General features: G+C 41.9%; 1 protein-coding gene and 1 non-coding gene across 5 annotated transcripts in view; both read left to right on the forward strand.

The window, feature by feature from the left end:
• The first annotated feature begins 1,114 nt into the window (after positions 1 to 1,114).
• The window catches only part of LOC103180718 (clavesin-1), a 42,107-nt gene continuing 22,076 nt past the window's right edge, over positions 1,115 to 21,145 (forward strand). Inside the window, exons 1-3 of one of the 4 annotated variants that reach the window (XM_042332487.1) lie at positions 1,115 to 1,145; positions 3,351 to 3,973; positions 16,500 to 16,674. In XM_042332487.1, the coding sequence (XP_042188421.1) occupies positions 3,585 to 3,973; positions 16,500 to 16,674 (564 nt within the window). In that variant the 5' untranslated portion in view covers positions 1,115 to 1,145; positions 3,351 to 3,584. Of the gene's footprint in view, positions 1,146 to 2,065; positions 2,097 to 2,289; positions 2,407 to 3,170; positions 3,974 to 16,499; positions 16,675 to 21,145 lie in introns of those variants that run through there. The other 3 variants (XM_042332488.1, XM_007896727.2, XM_007896726.2) reach the window with 3 other exon arrangements.
• trnap-ugg lies at positions 15,189 to 15,261 on the forward strand. The gene has a single exon. It is a non-coding gene; the product is annotated as a tRNA-Pro (tRNA).

The following is a 21,145-nucleotide window of genomic DNA, read 5'->3' on the forward strand; positions in this document are numbered from 1 at the left end:
GTTATCATAAGAATCCTTGCAAATGCATCACATATTGGGTAAAGAAAGCAATTGCTGGAATAGGACTGAGAATGGTTTAAAACCGTGTTAGGTGTATAACATTAGAGTAACACATACACACACACACAGATAGATAGACAGACAGATAGATAGACAGACAGATAGATAGACACTCAGACAGATAGATAGATAGACAGACAGACAGACAGACAGACAGACAGACAGACAGACAGACAGACAGACAGACAGACAGACAGACAGATAATAATATTAATAATAATAATAATCCTTGCATTTGATATAACGCTTTTCACGTCGGGAGGACATCCCAAAGCGCTTCACAGAACACACTGTAAAGTGAATTGACCGTATATTTGTGGGCGAACGCGGCAGCCAATTGCGCACAGCAATGTCCCACAAACAGTCGTAGATTGAAAATGACCAATTTACTATCGTTTGGGGGTTTTTGGAGGGATTATTATTAGGCGTGTGATAGATAGACGGATAGACAGACAGAGACAGACAGAGATAGATAGATAGATAGATAGATAGATAGATAGATAGATAGATAGACAGATAGACAGATAGACAGATAGATAGACAGACAGACAGACAGACAGACAGACAGACAGACAGACAGACAGACAGACAGACAGACAGACAGACAGACAGACAGGTTAGAGCGAGGCGACCTCCCATTCAAACCACACGTTATCTCTGGCACTGGGGAGTGTGCGCAGACGCTGGGCGGAGGGAGTCGTGTGCAGAAGAAACTGAGGGAGGCATTAAGACCCGGGAGATCCACTCGGTGCGAGGCAGGACTGGGGGAGAGGAGTGCACACACGCCCATCCCTGGCATCACACCGGGGGCTAAAGGGGCTTCAAATTCCAAAAGCCTTCAAGAGAAAATCGCTTTATTGGCAGAGACAGCCCTGTCCGGCCGAGGAGACGACACTTTTGTAGGAGAGAGCGAATATTATTTTTTTTTTTTTTTTTTTTTTCCGTGGGGGTGGGGTGTGGGGCAGGAAAAAAAGATACCCAACAAAAAAAAACAAAAAAAAACAAATCTTCTTCCCCCCCCCCACCACCTCCCCCCGCCCGCCCCCCACCACCACACCCCCTCCAAAACAAAAAGAGACCAAAAGGTGAGGTTCCACTCGGTAAAAGCGCTGCCATTGCCATCCATTGCCCTTCGTTGCAGCAGCCTGAGCGCATGGTGCCGGCTCTGGTGGCTGTCTGCCAGCACCTCTCTGCATGAACAGCTCCTCCATCTGCAATCCATCTGCATGTACCCACCAAACCCCCACCCACCCACCCACCCACCCACCTAACCCACTCACCCACCCACCCCACCCACCCACCCACCTACCCACTCACCCCCCACCACCACTCACCCACCTCCCCCACCCACCCACCTACCCACTCACCCCCCCACCCACCTACCCACTCACTCACCCACCTCCCCCACCCACCCATCTAACCCACTCACCCACCCACCCACCCACCCACCTACCCACTCACCCACCCACTCACTCACCCCCCCACCCACCCATCTAACCCACTCACCCCCCCACCCACCCACCTAACCCACTCACCCACCACCCCCCACCCACCTACCCACTCACCCCCCCCACCCACCCATCTAACCCACTCACCCCCCACCCACCCATCTAACCACTCACCCACCCCCCACCCACCTACCCACTCACCCCCCACCCACCCACCTACTCACCCACCCCCCACCCACCTACCCACCCCCCACCTACCCCCCTAACCTCCCCACCCCCCCACCGGCTTGGAAACCAAATTCCCTCGCATCTCTGTGTGCCATTATCCACGTTAAACAGTGCTGTGTGTGTGCGGTGTGTGGTGTGTGTTTTAAGAAGCAGTACATCACATTTGCAAAACTGATCCTCGTTTTTATTTGCTTTTATTCCCCCCCTTCTCCCCCCCACCCCTCCCCCCCCTCCCCCTCCCCCCCCCCTCTCCCTCTCCGAGTTTCTGTCGGTTTTATTTCTGCTGCTGCTCAATAAAATGCGCAACGAAACTGCAAACAACTCGGCGTCGTCGCGTTGACTCTGATCGCGATGGTGTCGGTAGAGAAATTGCACGGGTTGCGGGCGATTCATTCCTCCCATTATTCCCTGTTCCCTCGGTCCTCAGGCGGGGGAGAGGGGGGGGGGAGGGGGGGGAGAGGGGGGAGGGGGGGGGAGACGGGGAGAGGGGGGAGGGGGGGGAGGGAGAGGGGGGAGGGGGGGGGAGGGAGAGGGGAGAGGGGGGGGGGGGGGGGAGGGGGGGGAGAGGGAGAGGGGTGTGATACCCGTCTCCTCGCTAAGTGCCTTTGAGGGGATATTTTTTTGTGGGGTTTGTTCTATTTGTTCTTTTAACCACTGACTGATGGACAGAGTGAGTGCGGCGCATCGTTCCGCCGGTCCTCACCGCTTTGCGCAGCGGATGGCGGTCGGTGCAGAAATGCGCATCAAAGTGCAAAACCTTCTCGGGAATTCTTCATCGCTCTCCTCCCTGTGACAGTGTTATGTTGTGTGTGGGTTGGGAGCGGGACAGCGTCCGCCCGGTCTGAGTGTCTGTGTGTCTGTGTTGTGTGTTTGTGCATTGATCACAATTTCTGGGCACCACACACCGGTTACAGTCTGACTTTATTTTTATTTTTTGGGGGGACGGTATTAATCAGAGCTCGACTACTCTGATCGGTTTGCATGACCCACCGACCGAGACCACTCACCAGAAACCGAGTTAAGTAGAGCACACACCCACCCACTGAGCGATTTATCTCTCCCCCCCCCCCACCCCCACCCCCACCCCCAGCGACTATGTACCAAAACTCATCCACACAAAATAGCTTAAAGTCTAAATATTTCTAATTACAAATTCGGGGAAGCAGGAATTCACTGAGGAGGGTCCTACATCATCCCCCCCCCCCCCCCCCTCCCCCACCACCACATATACATCATTTACACTACAGTGTAATATTCATTTGTGTTATTACAATGAAATGGACACAATTTTAATCTGCTCAGAGAGGGCTGGGTGGGGGCGAGTGGGGGTTATGGCTTATTTCGTGTGTAACGCTGTCTGTCTGTGTGAGTGCAGATCATTTCACACTTGTATGTTCAGTGAGAGGCATCCCAGCTCTGTCTGTCTGTCTGTCTGTCTGTCTGTCTGTCTGTGATGAGAGCCTGGTGTCTGGTGGATGTGTTCTGGTGGATACTGTACTATAATAAGGATCAGGAAGGTTCACACTGTGGACCACAGTAACACAGTTTCCCTTTACCACTGCAGACTGCCTTTCTTATTGATGTAATAATACATGAAGGTTTAATTTGTTGCAGAAAAGGACTGGGAGTCCAGCCATGTAACGGGCCTTTCGGCATCATGTGTTAGTTATCAAGAGATGGAAAGGAGTGTCCAATAACCCAAACCTTTGCAATCCATCGGCTGTGAACAGGGACCATGGACATGATGCTATGAGTCGCTAGTGCCTTGCTGTCACCGCAGGAGATCCGAAATTAAGACCAAGATCGTTTGTTTTTGCTTCTCTTTTATATATATATATATAAAAAAGAATGACCCATTTGCAAGCTGGGCTCCGGGCCGAAACCACTGAGAAATCCAGGCTGGAGCTGAATGAGAACCCGGACACTTTGCATCAAGACATCCAGCAGGTTAGAGACATGATCATAACCCGTCCTGATATCGGGTTCCTGCGCACGGATGATGCCTTCATCCTACGCTTTCTCCGAGCCAGGAAGTTTAATCACTTCGAGGCCTTTAAACTGCTCGCTCAGTACTTCCTCTACCGCCAGCAAAACCTGGACATGTTCAAAAACTTCAAAGCGGACGATCCCGGCATCAAACGGGCTCTGACTGATGGCTTTCCGGGAGTCCTCCAGCACGCTGATCACTATGGTAGGAAGATCCTGATATTGTTCGCTGCCAATTGGGACCAGAGTAGGTAAATGTAAAGATTGTACCTTTTCATCATTTGGTCTGTTCCACCATGCACGACAGGTTACATACACCTGGTTTACAATGTAATACTACAGATAAGGTCTTGTTGCATAAACATTGTTTTCAAATAGATACTGTTGAAGGAAAATATTGAGATCATCATCATAATAATAATCCCTGCATTTGATATAGCGCCTTATCAAGTCTTTGAGATGTCTCAAAGCGCTTCACAGAATATACTGTAAAATGAATTGACTGTATATTTTGTGGGTGAAACACAGCAGCCAATTGTGCACAGCAGTGGTGGATTGAGTGACCATATTATTACAATTTTTTTTAGATATCACAAATGTACCTTAAAAATTCTAATACATTTCTTTTATCTTTTAACCCATTTATTTACTTGTGTTTCTTTTGTTTAGAGATTGATGTTCACTCAATTCCCAGTCTTTAGATACTCTCCCCAGTGGAATTTTGCAGAGGAATGTAAATGAAAACTTATCAATGGGTTGGACTTACAACTATGTGTTGTGCATTCCCAGGCAGGTTGACCTGATAAACGTAGACCACTGCTATCAAAGTTACATGTTGCCCCACTCTTTCCCATGTTATTTTTGTTTCAAGCACATGTGACATTACAGGGCACAGGTTGGTCAGTATTATTAGGGTTTGAGTGGACTTATTGATGATTTAGAAAACAATTATTCAAGTGTCTAAATTGCGGTCGTTCTTAATAAGATTTCTTAACGAGGAATCTGAATCACGTAAAAGTAATGTCTTATGGTAATTGGAAGTATGTCACACTGACTCATGGGAACAATGTGCATCGAGAGTAGAATTATTGTGGATGAAAGGAAATTCTAACTGGATTCCTCATGAAAGAATCCCTTTAAGGAATACCATAAATTAGACCCTGTAGATTCCCAAATAATTCTGATCTATCCAGCACTCGTTTTTAATCTGTAAAACCCTCTCAATGAAATGACTAGAAAGAGGAAAAGGTTAAAGGTTTCTTCCAGTGTTGGAAGTTACCTGCCAATTACAACCGCACGTTGTAATTTTACATACTGTAATTACATAGAACATTACAGCACAGGAACATGCCACTCAGCCCAACTAGTCTGTGGCAATGTTTTGTACTCCACATGAGTCTCTGACCCTCTTAATCCCCTCTCCCAAACACCTCTGTTCCCTTCTCCTTCTTGCATGTATCAAATTTCCTCTTGAATACATTGATGCTTTTTGCTTCTACCACAGCTTCCAAATGGAGTTCTACATTCTCACCACCCATTACAAGGTGTAAAGCAGTTCCACCTAAACTCCCTTTTAGATCTGCTACTTGCATCTTATATTTATACTCCCTCATTTTGGACTCACCAACAAGTTGAAACAACAACCTATTGACGCCCACCCTTTCAAAACCTTTCATCATTTAAACACCTCTATCATCTGTGTTATTCATCTGTTCTCTTGAGAGAAAGGTTCCAAACTGTTCAATCTTTCTTGATAGTTGTATCCACTCAATCTTGGTTCATCTACATTATACTCTCTCCAATGCTACGATATCCTTCCGATAATATGGTGATCAGAACTGCACACAATACTCCATATATGGCTCAAGATGTTGTATAAATTTAACATTACTTATTTCTGCTATTTTGGGGGGAATATGTGTCACTGTTTTCTAAAGGAAGTTTATTTGCCAGATATTTGGATGAGAAGAGCTTAAAAGTACAGTACAAGTTATCTTTATTTGGACTGATATTTGTAAGTATTGAAGCAAGTACTGAATTTGGCATGTTATTTTATTCAGTTCAGACTCCCACAAAATTACGGCTCTGCACATCTGAGATCTTTTGTAGAAAAATGAAAGTATTTAAAAACACAACAACATTTTCCTTAAATTGGCATCATAAAACCCTAAATGAAATCCAAATGATCCATTGGTTTCCAATTTCAGACTAAGTTAAACTTACAGAGGAACTTTGTGTAGAAGATAATGTTACAGGATACAGCAAGTAGCAGATTAAAATAATGTTTATGGATGTTTGTCCATGTCACATGCTGATGATACCGTTGATCGAATGTTGTTTTTGGTTATCCGGGTGTCCGACACATGTAGAGACCCAGTACCATCCATCACCCTGAACATGGAAACTTCTCTGTGTCTAGAATGGAATGTGCACTCTCTCCTTGGAGGGATGTACCCTGTTTGCCTAATTAAGGAGAATATTAGGTGCAGATTGGTGACAGCCAACACTTGGAGATCCCAGAGTGTGTGTTGGGGTGCAGCTAAAACCGCATAGCTTGCCATTGAGAGCACTTTCTGGCAAGCTTCCTTGCTACTTATCCATCTAGGAGCTGTTAGTGCTTTGGGTATGATCAACTCCATAGGGCTATTCTGCACCCATTGTAATTATAGGTGAGAATAAGCCCACTTACAGCTTCAACACAAAGCAGTAATATAGCACTGAATTGCTTCTGAAGAGCTTTTTAAATGATTCACCTAAATCTAATACTCAGAAGAGTTACTTGTAATGGGATGGAGCTTATAATAATGCCAGTTAAGCTTCTTTATCAGAAGCAGTACTGTATTATACCATATAAAAGATCCTAAAAGAGAATTTATCAACTGTAGTAAAAATTGAACATTTTAGTCCATAGATCTCATTGCTGTTCCTGGTAGTATATTTCTTGTTCACCAATAAGACATGCTTTGATAGTGAATTGAAAGTTCTTCAACCATTCATTGAAAAGGCCAAGACCTTTCACTGAACAACTTCCGCTCAGAAGAAACTTTCAAATGGTCTGAAGTGAGTTTAGATACAGAAAAGCCATTTCATAATAATAATCCTTGCATTTGATATAACAACAACAACATAATTGTGCCTTTTACGCCGAGAGGATGTCCCAAGGTCCGAGCTCTATCACGTCTTCGAGACATCTCACAGAATAAACTAATAAGTGATTTGACTATATGTTTTGTGGGCAAAACATGCCAGCCAATTGCAAACAGCAGTGTCCCACAAACAATGTAGATTGAATGACCAAATCGTTATTCTTTAAAAAAAAATTTGGAGGGATTATTTCCCCCAGAAAACGATCCGTCAATCAACTAACAACTGGTTTCCTATTGCTGCTAGGTAGAGACGTGTGGAGGCTTTGGAGTAAGGAATCTTGCCTAAGGTTTTGACCTGCTGATTTAAGCACTTCACTCCACTACAAAATGAGATATTTTCTCTTAAGTCACGTGAACCAGAATTCTGCAGCAAATCAGCAGGTCTTCAGGCAGGTGAGGGCCAGACCAACAGTTGTAGTGTTAGCTGAAGAGGAAGGTCTTCAGGCATGACCTGAAAATGGGTAAGGGAGGACAAGACGGAGAGATAGATGAAGAGTGTTCCAGAGTTTGCGGTGTAGTGGCTGAAAGAGCGGCCACCGAGGGTGAAACAGAGGGCACAAGCGCCAAGCAGGAGGTTGGAGCCAGTCGAGTGGAGTCAGCGGGTAGTGAGGTGGGAGGTAAGCACGTTGGAGAGGTAGGGAGTTGCTGGGGCATGAATGGATTTGAAGCTGAATGTGAGGATCTTGAAATCAATCAGTTCAGTGATAGGGAGTCAGTGGAGCTTGGTTAGTGCTGGTGAAAGGAGGATACGGAGTTTATTGCGGGAAAACTCAATATTTGCTAATGTATATTTTTTTTACCCGGAAGTTGCCTTTAGAACATGTTCTATTACATTATGCAGCTTGGCGGTAGGGTCAGAATCACTGGGATTGCAAGGTAGAACAGGTGAAGCCACTGCATAAAAAAGTTTCATGTGTGGTATGTTGCATAATTATGTCCTAGGCTGATTGAAGCTTATAGCTGGTTTGAATTGAAACTTAAAACTGCAGAATGGAAACACTATGGACACTTACTTTATAATAATAATAATCTTTCCATTTGATATAGCGCCTTATCACATCTTCGAGATGACGCAAAACGCTTCACAGAATATACTGTAAAGTGAATTGACTGTATATATTGTGGGCGAAATAAATTTTACTTTATTCATAGAATATACGAATATATACCTTTTTAAAAAAACATTCAAAAAAATTACAGACCATTTTAAAATGAATATACATTATTATTTTTCCAGAGCCAGCATTTTAGAGTACAAAATGCTTCTTGGAAGTTGATATGGTCCCAATCCTGCAAGTCTATTCTGCATTTCTTCTGAATTCGGCAGACTTGTTCTTTCAACTCCAAAGTAGATCCAATGCTGGATTGTGTGGACCACGGAGATGATGTGATTTACATTGAAACTTACATAACATAATGGAGAAAAACAACCTTCTACTTAATTCCAAGTGACCCTGCCTCCTGATTTAATGTTCCATGAAAACAGCCGCAGTAATGTTCCTAGCCCATGGCAAGATTTTATTTAATTGGGCATCAAAGAGTGTGCGCTTCATATACATATATAACAAAAATATTCTCTTGGAATAAATGCCACCAATGATGCATCCATTTCTTGTCTTTTCTAAGGCAAGAGCATAACTCAAGTAAACTTTATTCAGCCAGAGTTGTGGCTTAGGAGGTCACTGCATTATTATCACAGATGAAAGGTTAAATTTTACTATGAGTGGAGGATGACATGGTCAGATGGAAGAATACATAAACAATGAAATGGGTACCTAATCGAGTGCTGTGGCCTAAAATTGAACCATGACTGGAATAAGTACTACAATACCTGTTGCAGCAAATCTATTTTATATTTAAATATCCGTGTTGTGAAATATCTGTTCTGCTTTTTGAAACGTGCACATCTTGACTGTTGGCCAAAATGTTATTAAATGAAATAATATTTGTGCATGTATTAGAGTCACTTAACTTGACCTCCAGTGTTGTAGGGATATGCATATGAATTGTAATCATATTAGTTGAGGTACAGTTTAGTCATGATCTAATTAAATGGCGGAACAGGCTCGAAGGGCTGAATGGCCTACTCCTGTTCCTATGTTCCTATATTACTTTAAAAATCTTGGTTCAATCATTTAGGAAATGTAATATTGTAGTCAGCACTTGTAGAAGGTCTTTAATATCTGATCTCTTTGTGATTTTACTAGTAGGAAAAGTTGCTATTTACGCTGGAATGTTCTGTATTCTCAAAGCTGTCTGTTCTGGTGAAAATTGCGACTCTTTGTAGCACCTACCAAACATTCGCATTTTGAGCTTGTAAACAGCATTGACATCTACATTCATGATATCTAAGATAGAGCAGTGTAGCGTCTTAAACCCTCCAATAAATGCAATAAATGAAGCAAAAAGGATGTTAACAATGACCCCACTAGAGATGTGACTTTTCAAAGGTGTCATTTTCCCTTCCGAACAAAACTCCATCTTGGAGTCCCTCCAACTCCCATCCTCTCTCCCTCCCACTTTCAAAGCCCTTTAAAGACTTACATTTTGTCACATTGAAACATGTTAAAGCTCTTCACTGGTAATCACTGTTAAGTGTGGCAACTATGTAGGCAAATACCCTCGCAACTTGCACCAGCAAAATCCCACAAACAGCAATGAGATGATTGACTAATCTGGAGGATTTATGGCTAAGACATTTCCATTACTACTAATAATAAACTGCTTCACCACTGTACAAATACACAACCCTTTGACTGAATGGCTACCAACTGAGGCAGGTTGACTCTCTTTAAAGATATGCAGCAGTGGAAATAGTTTATGAAAGACATAGGGATACACTTTCATTCTATTATAAATACTAATGTACATCTATGTGAGACACAAGAGGAACTTCGGTTTCAGACTGTGCTAAACTGAAAGGGGTCTCCTTATTTCACTTCCAGTGGGTTCTAAGTTCTGAGTGGACATTAAACCTCATTGACTTCACATCTGCCCACATGGTGATGTTTTAATATTTAATTAAAAGTGATCATTTACCAGTTAGTATACACACCTACGCTCTCATTCCCTGGTGTCTAGCAAGGTATTAGACAATTCATAATATTGACAAAGGTTAATGAAATGAGCACACAATATTTAACATTCACAATGGAAAGGTATATTTTACTGGAAAAGGCATTGCACGATCCCACTCCCAAGCAGAGGCACAGTCAATACATCTTCTTGACTATTTCCTCAGAGGAAACACTGCACTGTAGATTTAAGTGATGATCAGTGACCTTCTGTATTCTCAGTACACTATTGTAAAGCAGAGATTTAACAAAAGAAAAGCTGAAGTAATCTGCTGCATAAGCCTTCAGAGTACTGAAACATTTTTAGTTTCGAAAACATGCATTTGTTTGCCTTCCTATAGAATTATGATGAAATGACATGCTATACACCTTCCATTTTGAACATCCTAAATTATAATTATGAAAAATATTAAAACAAGCACATTTCCTATTGAATTTGAATTTAATTAATTTGATATGTTATTTAATAGTTCTATTCTTGCATTTGATATAGTGCTTTATGAGACCTCTCAAAGAACTCACAAAATATACTGTATAGTGGATTGACTGTGTATTTTGGACACGAATCGTGGCAGCCAATTACCCAAGGAAAGCGATCCGCCAATCAACTAACAACTGGGTTCCTACTTACTGCTAAGTAAACAAAAGCATGTGGAATAAGGAAACTTGCCTAGGGTTTCGCCCTGCCTGGGAGTTGAACCCTGGTCATGTATTTGTAAAGTGGATTGACTGTGTATTTCATGGGCGAATCGCGACAGCCAATTGCGCACAAGAAAGATCACATTATAAATCTTATACTTACCTTCATCTCCACCTCCTATTAGAGGTGGGGATGAACACATTTCCTATTGAATTTGAATTTAATTAATTTGATATGTTATTTAATCTGAGTTGGTCAGCAGATCTACAAATTCTTCTATCTCCGAAAGGCAATTGGTTCAATAAATTTTCTGGTCACACACTGTGGTTGTGTCATACATTAATATTAACTCAAATACCAAAACTAGCTTTATTATTGCACTATAGTAAGTCAAGGCCTGGGAGAGGGTGCAAAGGTCATTTACCTGAATGATTCCAGGGGTGAGGGACTTTACTTATGTGTAGAGACTAGAAAAGCTGGAATTGTTATCCTTAGAGCAGATAAGATTAACGGGAGATTTAATAGAGGGTTCAAAATGATGAGGGGTTTTGATAGAGTAAATAAGGAGAAACTGTTTCCACTGACAGGTGAGTTGGTAAGCAGAGGACACAGATTCAAGATAATTGGCAAAATAATCAGTGGGGAGATGAGGAGAAATGTTTTTCCATAGAGAGTTGTTATGATCTGGAATGCACTCCTTGAAAGGGTGGTGGAAGCAGATTCAATAATAACTTTAAAAAGGGAATTAGATATATACTTGAAAAGAAAAAAAAATGCAAGGCTATGGGGAAATAGCGGGGAAATGGGACTAATTGGATAGTTCTTTCAAAGAGCCAGCACAGGTATGATGGGCCTAATTTCCTCCTTTGTGCTGTGCTGTCTCCCTCCCACCTCCGTACCAACTTGCCCGCTCCCTCCGTTCATCGGACCTGCTCCATGTCTCCTGCCCGATCCGCCCTACCATCGGTGGCCGGGCTTTCAGCCTCTGTGCCCCCACACTCTGGAACTCCATCCCATTATCCCTTCGCCTCGCTCTCTCCCTTGCCTCCTTCAAGGTCTGTCTCAAGACCCTTCTCTTCAACCGTGCCTTTGGTCTCCCTCCCACCTCTCTGCCTTCCCTCACCCCTACACCACCCCTCCCCCATGCTCGGGCCCCAACTTACTGTTCAGCACTTTGGGACGTCCTCCCGATGTGAAAGGCGCTCTATAAATGTAATTTTGTTATTGTTGTTATGGGATTCTATGATTCTATATCGACTATATGAACTACTCTCTTGTTCACTCTTTCTGTTTATTTTGCATTCTGTTCTGATCTATTGTAATCCCTTTCTCTACCTTCTTTAACTTGAAAACATCTTATTTATCTTTACATCTTCTGCCTAACCACTTCCCCTTTCCATTTTGAATGAAACAATATTTTTTCACATATAGGGCAGTGTGAGTCTTTTCATATGCTATAAACCAGGTTTTGCAGATAGGTTTTTAAGACAACAAAAACACATACTCTGAAGATTGAATCAGTTGCATCTGAAGCAGCAAGAAACCACAAGTACTATGCAATAACATTTACATAGCCTTCTCACGTTGGGAGGACGTGTCAATTACAATCAATGCCCAGTAGCCTTGATGAGCAAATCATTTTCAGCACTCAGAGGGTTAAATCAATGGGTCGAGTAAAGGCAAATGGATTTTAATGTCCATAAATATAAAGCAATACATATTGGAACAGGAATCAGCAAAATGTGTGTACCATTAAGGAACATCCCAGAAAGTTAGAACAAGTAAAAGATTTGGATGTGACCTTTCGTCTTTTCTGTGCTGGCTGGAACTTTTGAAAAGACAAATCCTGGGTAAAGTGATTAATAACAGAAGATAGAATAATAATAATCCTTGCATGTGGCATAGCGCCTTTCACATTAGGAGGATGTCTCAAAGCGTTTCACAAGATTTACTGTAATGTGGTTGTGTAATTCGTAGGCAAACTCCTGCAAAACTACTGGAATTACTGTACACAGACGAATGCTGCAGCCAATTTGTCCCACAAGCAACAGTGAAGTCAATGAATGTTTCTATTTGGGGGATTATTAGCCAGGATGCTATGTATGGACTGTACAAATGTAGTTTCCCTGTCAAAAAGAAGGGAAAATCAGTCAGTAACCTTGACTACAAAAATAGTACCTGTACTGAAGTATTGTGAGGAGAGCAGGCAGAATAGCAAATGGTGAAATAAGCTTCAGATCAATAGGAAAAAGGGTTAAACTGGTGATATCAGTTTTTCATCTTTCAGGTGAAACATTGAACAAATTAAATGCCTGTCCTGCCTGTTCAAATGGACGTTAAAGATCCCATGGCACTATTCAAAAAGAGAAGGGAGTTTCTCCTGGTATCCTGGCCAGCAATCGCCCAAATAAAATTGGTCATTTACTTCATGGCTGTTTGTGGAACATTGAAGTGCACAAATTGGCCACCTCAGATTTGCCCACAAAGCACACACACAGTCACTACACTTTACAGTAAATCCTGTGAAGTGCTTTGGGACATCCTCCTGATTTGAAAGGCGCTGTGTAAGGATTATTTATTATTGTACAATACTACTTTGGAGAGGATTTTGTAAATCAGCTGTAATCAATTCAAGAAAATATATAGTAGCTACCTTAGTTATTATTTAATAAAAAAAACTGAAGGCAGCTGCACAGGCCAGTTGTATGGGTCACAATTGCCCGATGAGATTAACATTATAAAAGAAAAGCATTGAGTTCCAGAATAACAAAGGTTGCTGAGTGGAGATGATCACAAACACTTCCCCAGGATATAAAACTCAGGCAGAAGGAGCAAAAAAAATAACTGGCTAAAAAACAATGTTTAAACCTCAAGGTTTATTTATACTTAGAAATTAGGGATACGTTTGGAAAGAATGAGGAATTTTAAGAAGCAATGGAGATTATTACGTACGAAATGCAAAACATAAACATTCAAACTTACGCAAAAGAGAGAATGGATCAAATTAGAGACAGCCTATGTTGTGTTTGTTCCAGATGTCTGTAACTGAAAAAGCTCTGATCCAGATGGACAGTGCCTTGTTGGCAGAGCTTAAATTGATGCTGGCTGACACATATAATAGAGTAAAAATATTTGAGAACCTTTTTAGAGCAAATTGCTCTATATAGCATTATGATGTAAAAGATGCAAAATACAGTACTGGATTTTTTTAATGTATTTCTGTGCTGGATGAGCCTGAGGTAACAGAAGGCATTGAAGAGACTGAGCTCTCTAACAAACATGTACCATCCTGGTTTCCTGACTGGATGAAGGTGCAGTAAGTGACGATAGTGCAGAAACTGACCTAAAATGAGAAGCAGATTAAACACCAACAATAGCAACAACAATTTGCATTTATATAGCGCTTTTCACGCAGGTTGGTGTCTCAGAGTGCTGTACAGTGGTGGGTCTGACCAACCAAGCAAGTGGGAGGTAGTCAGGGAGGTGATCACAAGCATGGTCAAAGAGATAGATCTTAAAGTGGGATTTAAAAATAGATAGAGAGGGAATGAGGCAGAGGGGTCAAGGCAAGGAGTTTCAGAGATTAACTGATGAAACAATGGGCCATGGGCCGACAATGGGCCGACGGTAGCTTCAAACTACTGTAGGGTGCACAGAGATAAATTGTGTGGATAAGGATCACGAGGGCAGAAGTTGAGGAGGGTTTTTTTGTCAGCCGGGTGTCTGACACATGCGGAAACCCATCACCGTTTGAGGGACATTGCTGTGTGCAGATTGGCTGCCGGTTCACCTCCAAAATACAGTCACTGCGCTAAACAGTATTTCGTGTTTAGCTCTTTCAGACGTCCTCTTGACGTGAAGGTACCAAATGCAAGAATTGTTATTATTATATCTGGGCTGCTTCCAGTAAAATGTGGAGAGCATTAGCAGGATAATTGACTTCAATGAGTAGTTTGTTAATTGGTGTCACAGCAAGGTGAATCGCTTTGCTGAAATACTAAAAGGTTACTCAGATATGGGGATTCCTGGAATAGCACCATCTGGTGCATCAGCTGAGTAATCACCTACAGGTATGGAGAAAGAACAGCAGAGGAATGAGATTAGAGCAGTTACAACCAACATAGAAAGGATGGGCCAAATGGGACGTTTCCTCCCTATGGTAAAGGAATCTTTTAGAAGAAGGCTTAGCTTTAAAATGAAAACCAAGACAGGTAGAACTGGGGTCAGGAGGCATCTAAATGCAGTACCTCACCTTGAGTCAACCTAGTGCATAATTTCCCTCCTGCTGCTCACTGGAGCAGATTAATAGTTACCTGGAAAAAATATGGTAACTGCAAAGTAGCGTGGGGTGAATGAGGAAGAACACAAGTACCTGCAATGAGAAAAGCAGTTTCAATTAATATGTCGACGTGAACGATGCTAACAATTGTAATTTCATAGAATGTTCATAGAATGTTACGGCACAGAAGGAGGCCATTCGGCCCATCGATTTATTGTTGTTGGTCTTGTTGTGATTCACCTGCACAGCATTCTATTAATTTCAAAGGTATGTGCTCATGTAGGTGACATAACCATGGCAAAATATATTTCAAATGTATGAGTTTGATTTCTGTAGCTCAGTGGTTAGAGCACTCGCCTTGGAAGCGAGAGGACCTGGGTTTGATTCCCAGACAGGACAAAACGTTGGGCATGTTGCTTTACTCCACACGCCTCTCTTTACCTAGCAGTAAGTAGGAGCCCGTTTGTTAGTCGATTGGTAAGGGGGGTAATAATCTCTTACAATAATAATTAAATAATAATTATAATTAAATAATCACTTAATCCATGACTATTTGTGGAACACTGCTGTGTGCAATGGGCTGCCATGCTTCGCCCACAAAACATACAGACAATTCACTTTACAGTGTATTCTGTGAAGCACTTTGAGATGTCCCAAAAACTTGATAAGGCGCAATATCAAATACAAGGATTACAATTATTATTATTATTTATTTCTCTTACAAAGATTTTGCCATCCTACATGCATTTATATGCCTTTCTTCATTACCGGTGTCCATCCAGCAGTGTTGTTCTTGTACAGTTCACAGCTCCCATTCAGTGTTTTGCTGTGGTAATGTTTTATCAGTTTTGAAGTGTGATTGAGTCTCAGAAACAAAGAAACCCTGGAAATCCATATGGTCTTAGGGTTAGTGGAATGATGAAAGCAGGGTATGTCTCTCCAGGGAGAAAGTGTGCGCACTCCATTCCAGATACAGGGAAATGTCCACGAATATGTATGTGTGGATTCTCTTATGAATGATAATAGATTTCCCTATATGTCGAGACATCCAGCTAACCAACAATGTTCTTTGCAATTGGACAGAATATTATCTTTTACAACTATGTTTAGTGCTATGATGATAAACTGTTGCCTTTTCACCTGCTTCTTTCTGTAGGTAATACAGAAAGAAGCACTCTTTTTCTGTATTGCCTACTCTCAACATTACAACATAATATCATTGTCTCCTCAGCATTAATACATAATATAATCCATTGATGATATTCATTCTTCCCTGTACTAAAAGGTTTGTTGGAAATTCTATGTTTTGACCAGGATTTTGTATTATGCAATATTATTAGAATTATTCTGTATAAATGCGATGAATGGGATTTATTTGGTTTATTGGAATGTTCTGCTTGAATCAGAATTCTTCTCCAACCGTTTAGTTGTTTAACTGACCTTTAATGCACAAATAATCTGCAATGTTGTCTAATTCATGAGTAAATCCTAAATGAGGCTTTAATTAAACAGAAGCTCTGTAACAATGCCAGGAGCCCAGAGCTACAGTTATTGCTTGAGAAGCAGGCATAAATGCAATCTTTCTTGTTCCACAGGATATGACTAATCCCTTTGGCGTTTTGTTGCTTTCACTTCCAGGAACACCTTCACAGATATTCTCCGAGCAATCCTTCTGTCCTTGGAAATCCTAATTGAAGACCCAGAGCTACAGATAAATGGTTTTGTGCTGATTATAGACTGGAGTAATTTCTCATTCAAGCAAGCCTCTGGATTGACTCCTACCATCCTAAGGCTGGCTATAGAGGGCTTACAGGTCAGTCATGTTTTTTTTGCAATGCATTATCAGAGTTTATGCATATTTCCTTTGCTGCTTGAAATGACCTTAATGGTTTATGAGTCTTTGTCCAAAAGAAGCAAAACAAAACATTCCAAGACTTGAGGATTACTATAACCAATGGTGTGGTACATTGTTTCTCAACCGGTTTGTTACCACGCACTGGTTCAGTTTCTTCTTAGAATGCAATAAACTATTTGTAAATGAACTACAAGTCTAAAGTGATCTCAAGCTCTCTTGTATGACCAGCCTGTGAAGTTTTCAATGGATCACCCTGGTCCTTGAGAAACACTAGTGTAGCAGATTAGCACATGTGCTAGTATATAGGTTGCTACAAGCGAGTTCCCACTCAGGAAACCTACCCACAGGGTATGAAAGAACATCAGAAATCAAGTAATTCCTTGAATTCTCACAAGACCACAAGAGAGGTTTGGATGAAAAAGGCTTCTCTTCCAATTTGATTACACCATTCCAAGATTATCTCCCCTCCTTTCAGAATATCTCCCTTCCCCACCATCTTCCTAATGCAATATCAAGCCATTTCTGTGGATGACTCTATGTGGAAATACTTCCTTTCTTGTCAGTCCTAAATTTACCCTTCTTGGCCTATGAAAGTATTGTACCAGGTTTACTTTTTCACATCAAGATCACATCAAGCATCTTGCATACCTTTCAAAAAAATCCCTTATGGATATTGCTTTTAGAGACTGAAGAGCTTTGGTTTGTATTGTCGTTCTTTGTACTCACCCTAAAATCACATGGAACTTCCTGAAGACTTTTTGACTTTTTTATCCGTTCAACTGAGGAAGTTTTACAGACTCCAGTATCTTGCCTGAGTTTTCATTAGTCATCTGTGAGCCTTGATAGCAAGGTACATCAACAGGCTACATGACTGTGAGAATATCACTCGGTGTTGACTCACCTTCTGTCAGCACGAGTCACTGGTTGTTCATCAGGAACAGGAAGCCTGGCTCTACTTCCTTTTCCTAACTGCGGCCAATTGTAGTATTTAGAATGCCGGCATTGCTCAGTTGGTGGCACTTTTGTCTCTGGGTCAAAAGGTTGTAGGTTCAAGCCTAACATCGTGATTTTGAAGTTACTATCTAAATACAAGGAGAGGTTGGACGTACCATCCATCAGATCAGACTTTTAATCAAGGTCTGCCTGTGTGATACTGTTCCTGTATCATTGTTTTCAAAGAGAAGGGAGTTTCTCTAAGTGTCCTTGCCAACAATCTTCCCAATGAATTGGTACTCTCCAAAGCTGTGTGTAGGACCTTGCTGTACACATGTTGACTTCTGTGTTTGCCTTCAAACATGCAGTCACTTGGCAGAAATTACCTGTGGAGCAAGTTGAGACATTTCAGAGTTACGGATGCTATATTAATTGCAAGAATTATTTAATTCTAGTGCTGACTTCATTTGATATCAGCTAACTCAGCACCAATTGAACCTGAGACTGTATGGCACTGGATCAACTCGTTGAGCCATCGAGAAGGTCACAAAATGCAGCATGAAATATAACTGGAAATTACATCAAGAAAACCTGAAATAGTTACAAACCCTTTCTGAAGGCATTTACTGTCGCAGAGTTAAAACATGTATTGATTCGTAGCTATTCAGCAGAGCATTCCACCTTTAATGAAACCTGTTAAAGGTGTGAAGAATACATTGAACTGTTAAGTAAATGTGATAGATTGTGCTTGCAGCTCTGTGAGGTGTTAAAGACTGTCTCTTGGAATCTATTTATACAGGAAGATTAAATAAATCACTGAAAAATACTCGCAAAATCCAGTTTAAATCGGCTGGTTTTAAATTCTCTTGCACATGTGTGTGTAGTTTTACACAAGAGATTAACACTGCGTAATATCACAACAACAACAATTTGTGCTTATACAGTGTCTTTCACATAGGAAAACATCTCAAAGTGCTTGGATGGAGTGGATCAGAGCGAGATGTCAATGGGTGGAGGGATTTTAGAAGGAATTTTCAGATTTAGCAGCTGAACATTTAGCCACCAACAATGAGGCGCAAGGGGCAAGGGGCAGCATGCCTGAGTTTGAGGTTATTACTGTGAATCTGGAAATGGGAGCAATGTTGCAATACCAATGTTGCAACTGAATCCTTCTCCAGCTCATGAGTTTAGTACCAGATACTGTGCTTTGTGCATTAATTTTAGCTTGTGTGGGTGATAAGAGGAGCAGGTCACAGTGGAGTGGCTGATGAGAGGATAATAATAATAATAATAATCCTTGCATTTGATATAGTGCTTTTTCACGTCTTCTAGACATCTCAAAGCGCTTCAGAGAATAATAATAATACTTGAATTTGATATAGCGCTTTTCACGTCTTCTCGACATCTTAAAGCGCTTCACAGAATAGACTATAAAGTGAATTGACTGTATATTTTTTGTGGGCGAAACGCGGCAGCCAATTGCGCACAGCAGTGTCCCACAAACAGTTGTGGATTGAAAATGACCAATTTATTATTGTTTTGTTTTGGAGGAATTATTATTAGGAGTGTGGAGTAAGGAAACTTGCCCAAGGTTTTGCCCTGCCTGGAATTGAACCCAGGTATCTCGCTTGGAAGGCAATTGCTCTAACCACTGAGCTACAGGACTCCACATACTGGAGTGTATACTGTAAAGTGAATTGACTGTATATTTGTGGGTGAAATGCGGCAGCCAATTGCACACAGCAGTGTCCCACAAACAGTCGTGGGTTGAAGTGACCAAATTATTATTGTTTTTTTTCTTGAAGGATTATTATCAGGCTCTCGTCTCTGGGTCGAAACTGATCTCTGGACTGCTGCACTGCTTTACTTTATAGCAATAGCACTTCTCACTTGCTGTCATTTCCACCCGAGGGTATGACCTCATCATCCTTCTCAAGCGATGACGCCTGATGTAGAGAGACATCATCTTGTCATGGCATGTGACACTCGTGTGCTCATTCTTTACATGGAGCTTAGATTACGTTTATAATAGACCATAATTCCATAATAGTGTACAATCTTAAATGTCTTAAAACTTAAATCTCAAATCCAGGTCATCCAAAACTCTGCCGCCCGCATTCTTACCTCCACCAAATTCCCCGACAACCCCAGTCCTTGCCAGACTGCACTGGCCGCCTGTCCCAGAGAGCATCAACTTCAAGATCCTCACCCTTGTCGTCAAAACCTTCCACTCCTCTGCACCCCCCCTACCTCTCTGACCTCCTCTCTCCTCAAAACAGTGCCCGTTGCCTTTGTTGCACCGGGACTGGCCTCCTTCTTGTCCCCCGAGTCCTTTGATCCACCATCGGTGGCTGTGCCTTCAGTCACTCTGCCCCAAGCTCTGAAACTCTCTTCCTCACTCCCTTCGCCTCGTCACCTTCCTCCCCCTCCCCTTGGCTCGGCCCCGGGATCTGTTACTGGGAAGCGCTCTGAGATGCCATCCGGCGTGGAGGGCGCTATATCAATCCAAGTTTTTGTTGTTGTTACAGCAAAATTGCCTCTCACATTGGCAGAACACCTCACACTGCACTCAAGCTGGGGCAGAGGGGTGGGTGAGGCTGGGAGGGGAGCTGAAGAGAGTGGAGAGGAGATAGAGGCTGGTGACACCCAATGGTGCCACACCTTGCAATGTTCCCTCCAGCACAACCTCCCAGACGGTGGAGAATTTAGAGATCGGGAGCGACTGTCATTGTGCCGATATCATTGGGGTATTCAGGCGCAAAACTAATCAACAGCGGAGTGGGATTGATTTGGATAGCTCTTTTAAAAGAGCCGGCACAGACATGATGGGCCGAATGGCCTCCTTCTGTGCTGTATGATTCTATGATTCTAACAATTAATGACTGAAAGCCTGACCTGTAGTTTTACTGATTCTTTGCCTGCAAAACCAGATTGTCTTAAAACTTAAGATGGTGCAGAATTGTGGAAAATTCTTAAATAGAGTCTTAATTTGGAAGCTTTTTTTTCAGAACTGTGGAAAACCGACTTCCAAATTAAAACTTAATTTAACATTTTTCAGAATTCTACACAATCTTAAACGTTACAGCAAAATGATCTAACAGGATAACCGTAGGTGGAATTTTCAGGATTCAATAGTCCACCTTAACTGATTCAATGTGAATTGGTTATGAAAGAGCACATTTTTTCACCCCTATTACAATACCTAAGTTTAGAAAGTCAGCCAGAAATTTGACAAGAGTATTAATATCTTGTATAAATTATATCCTCTAGTAACACCTCCCTGTTTTCCTCTGAATTAGATCCCATATTCCCTGAAACAATCAGTTCTCCCTTTCCAAACAGAACATGCGAAGAGGGTGGGGATGGGGGAGCGGGGCAGAAGGAGGAATCTAGGTGCTGCCCTTGGTACTGAACTTGAGAATACTGTTTCCTAACCAAAGAGCAAGTTATATTATAGAACCATCTATTATACATGGGGCTGTCATGAACATAACAT

Source organism: Callorhinchus milii, unplaced genomic scaffold (genome assembly GCF_018977255.1).
Source record: "Callorhinchus milii isolate IMCB2004 unplaced genomic scaffold, IMCB_Cmil_1.0 Scaffold2, whole genome shotgun sequence".
Taxonomy (NCBI): Eukaryota; Metazoa; Chordata; class Chondrichthyes; order Chimaeriformes; family Callorhinchidae; genus Callorhinchus; species Callorhinchus milii.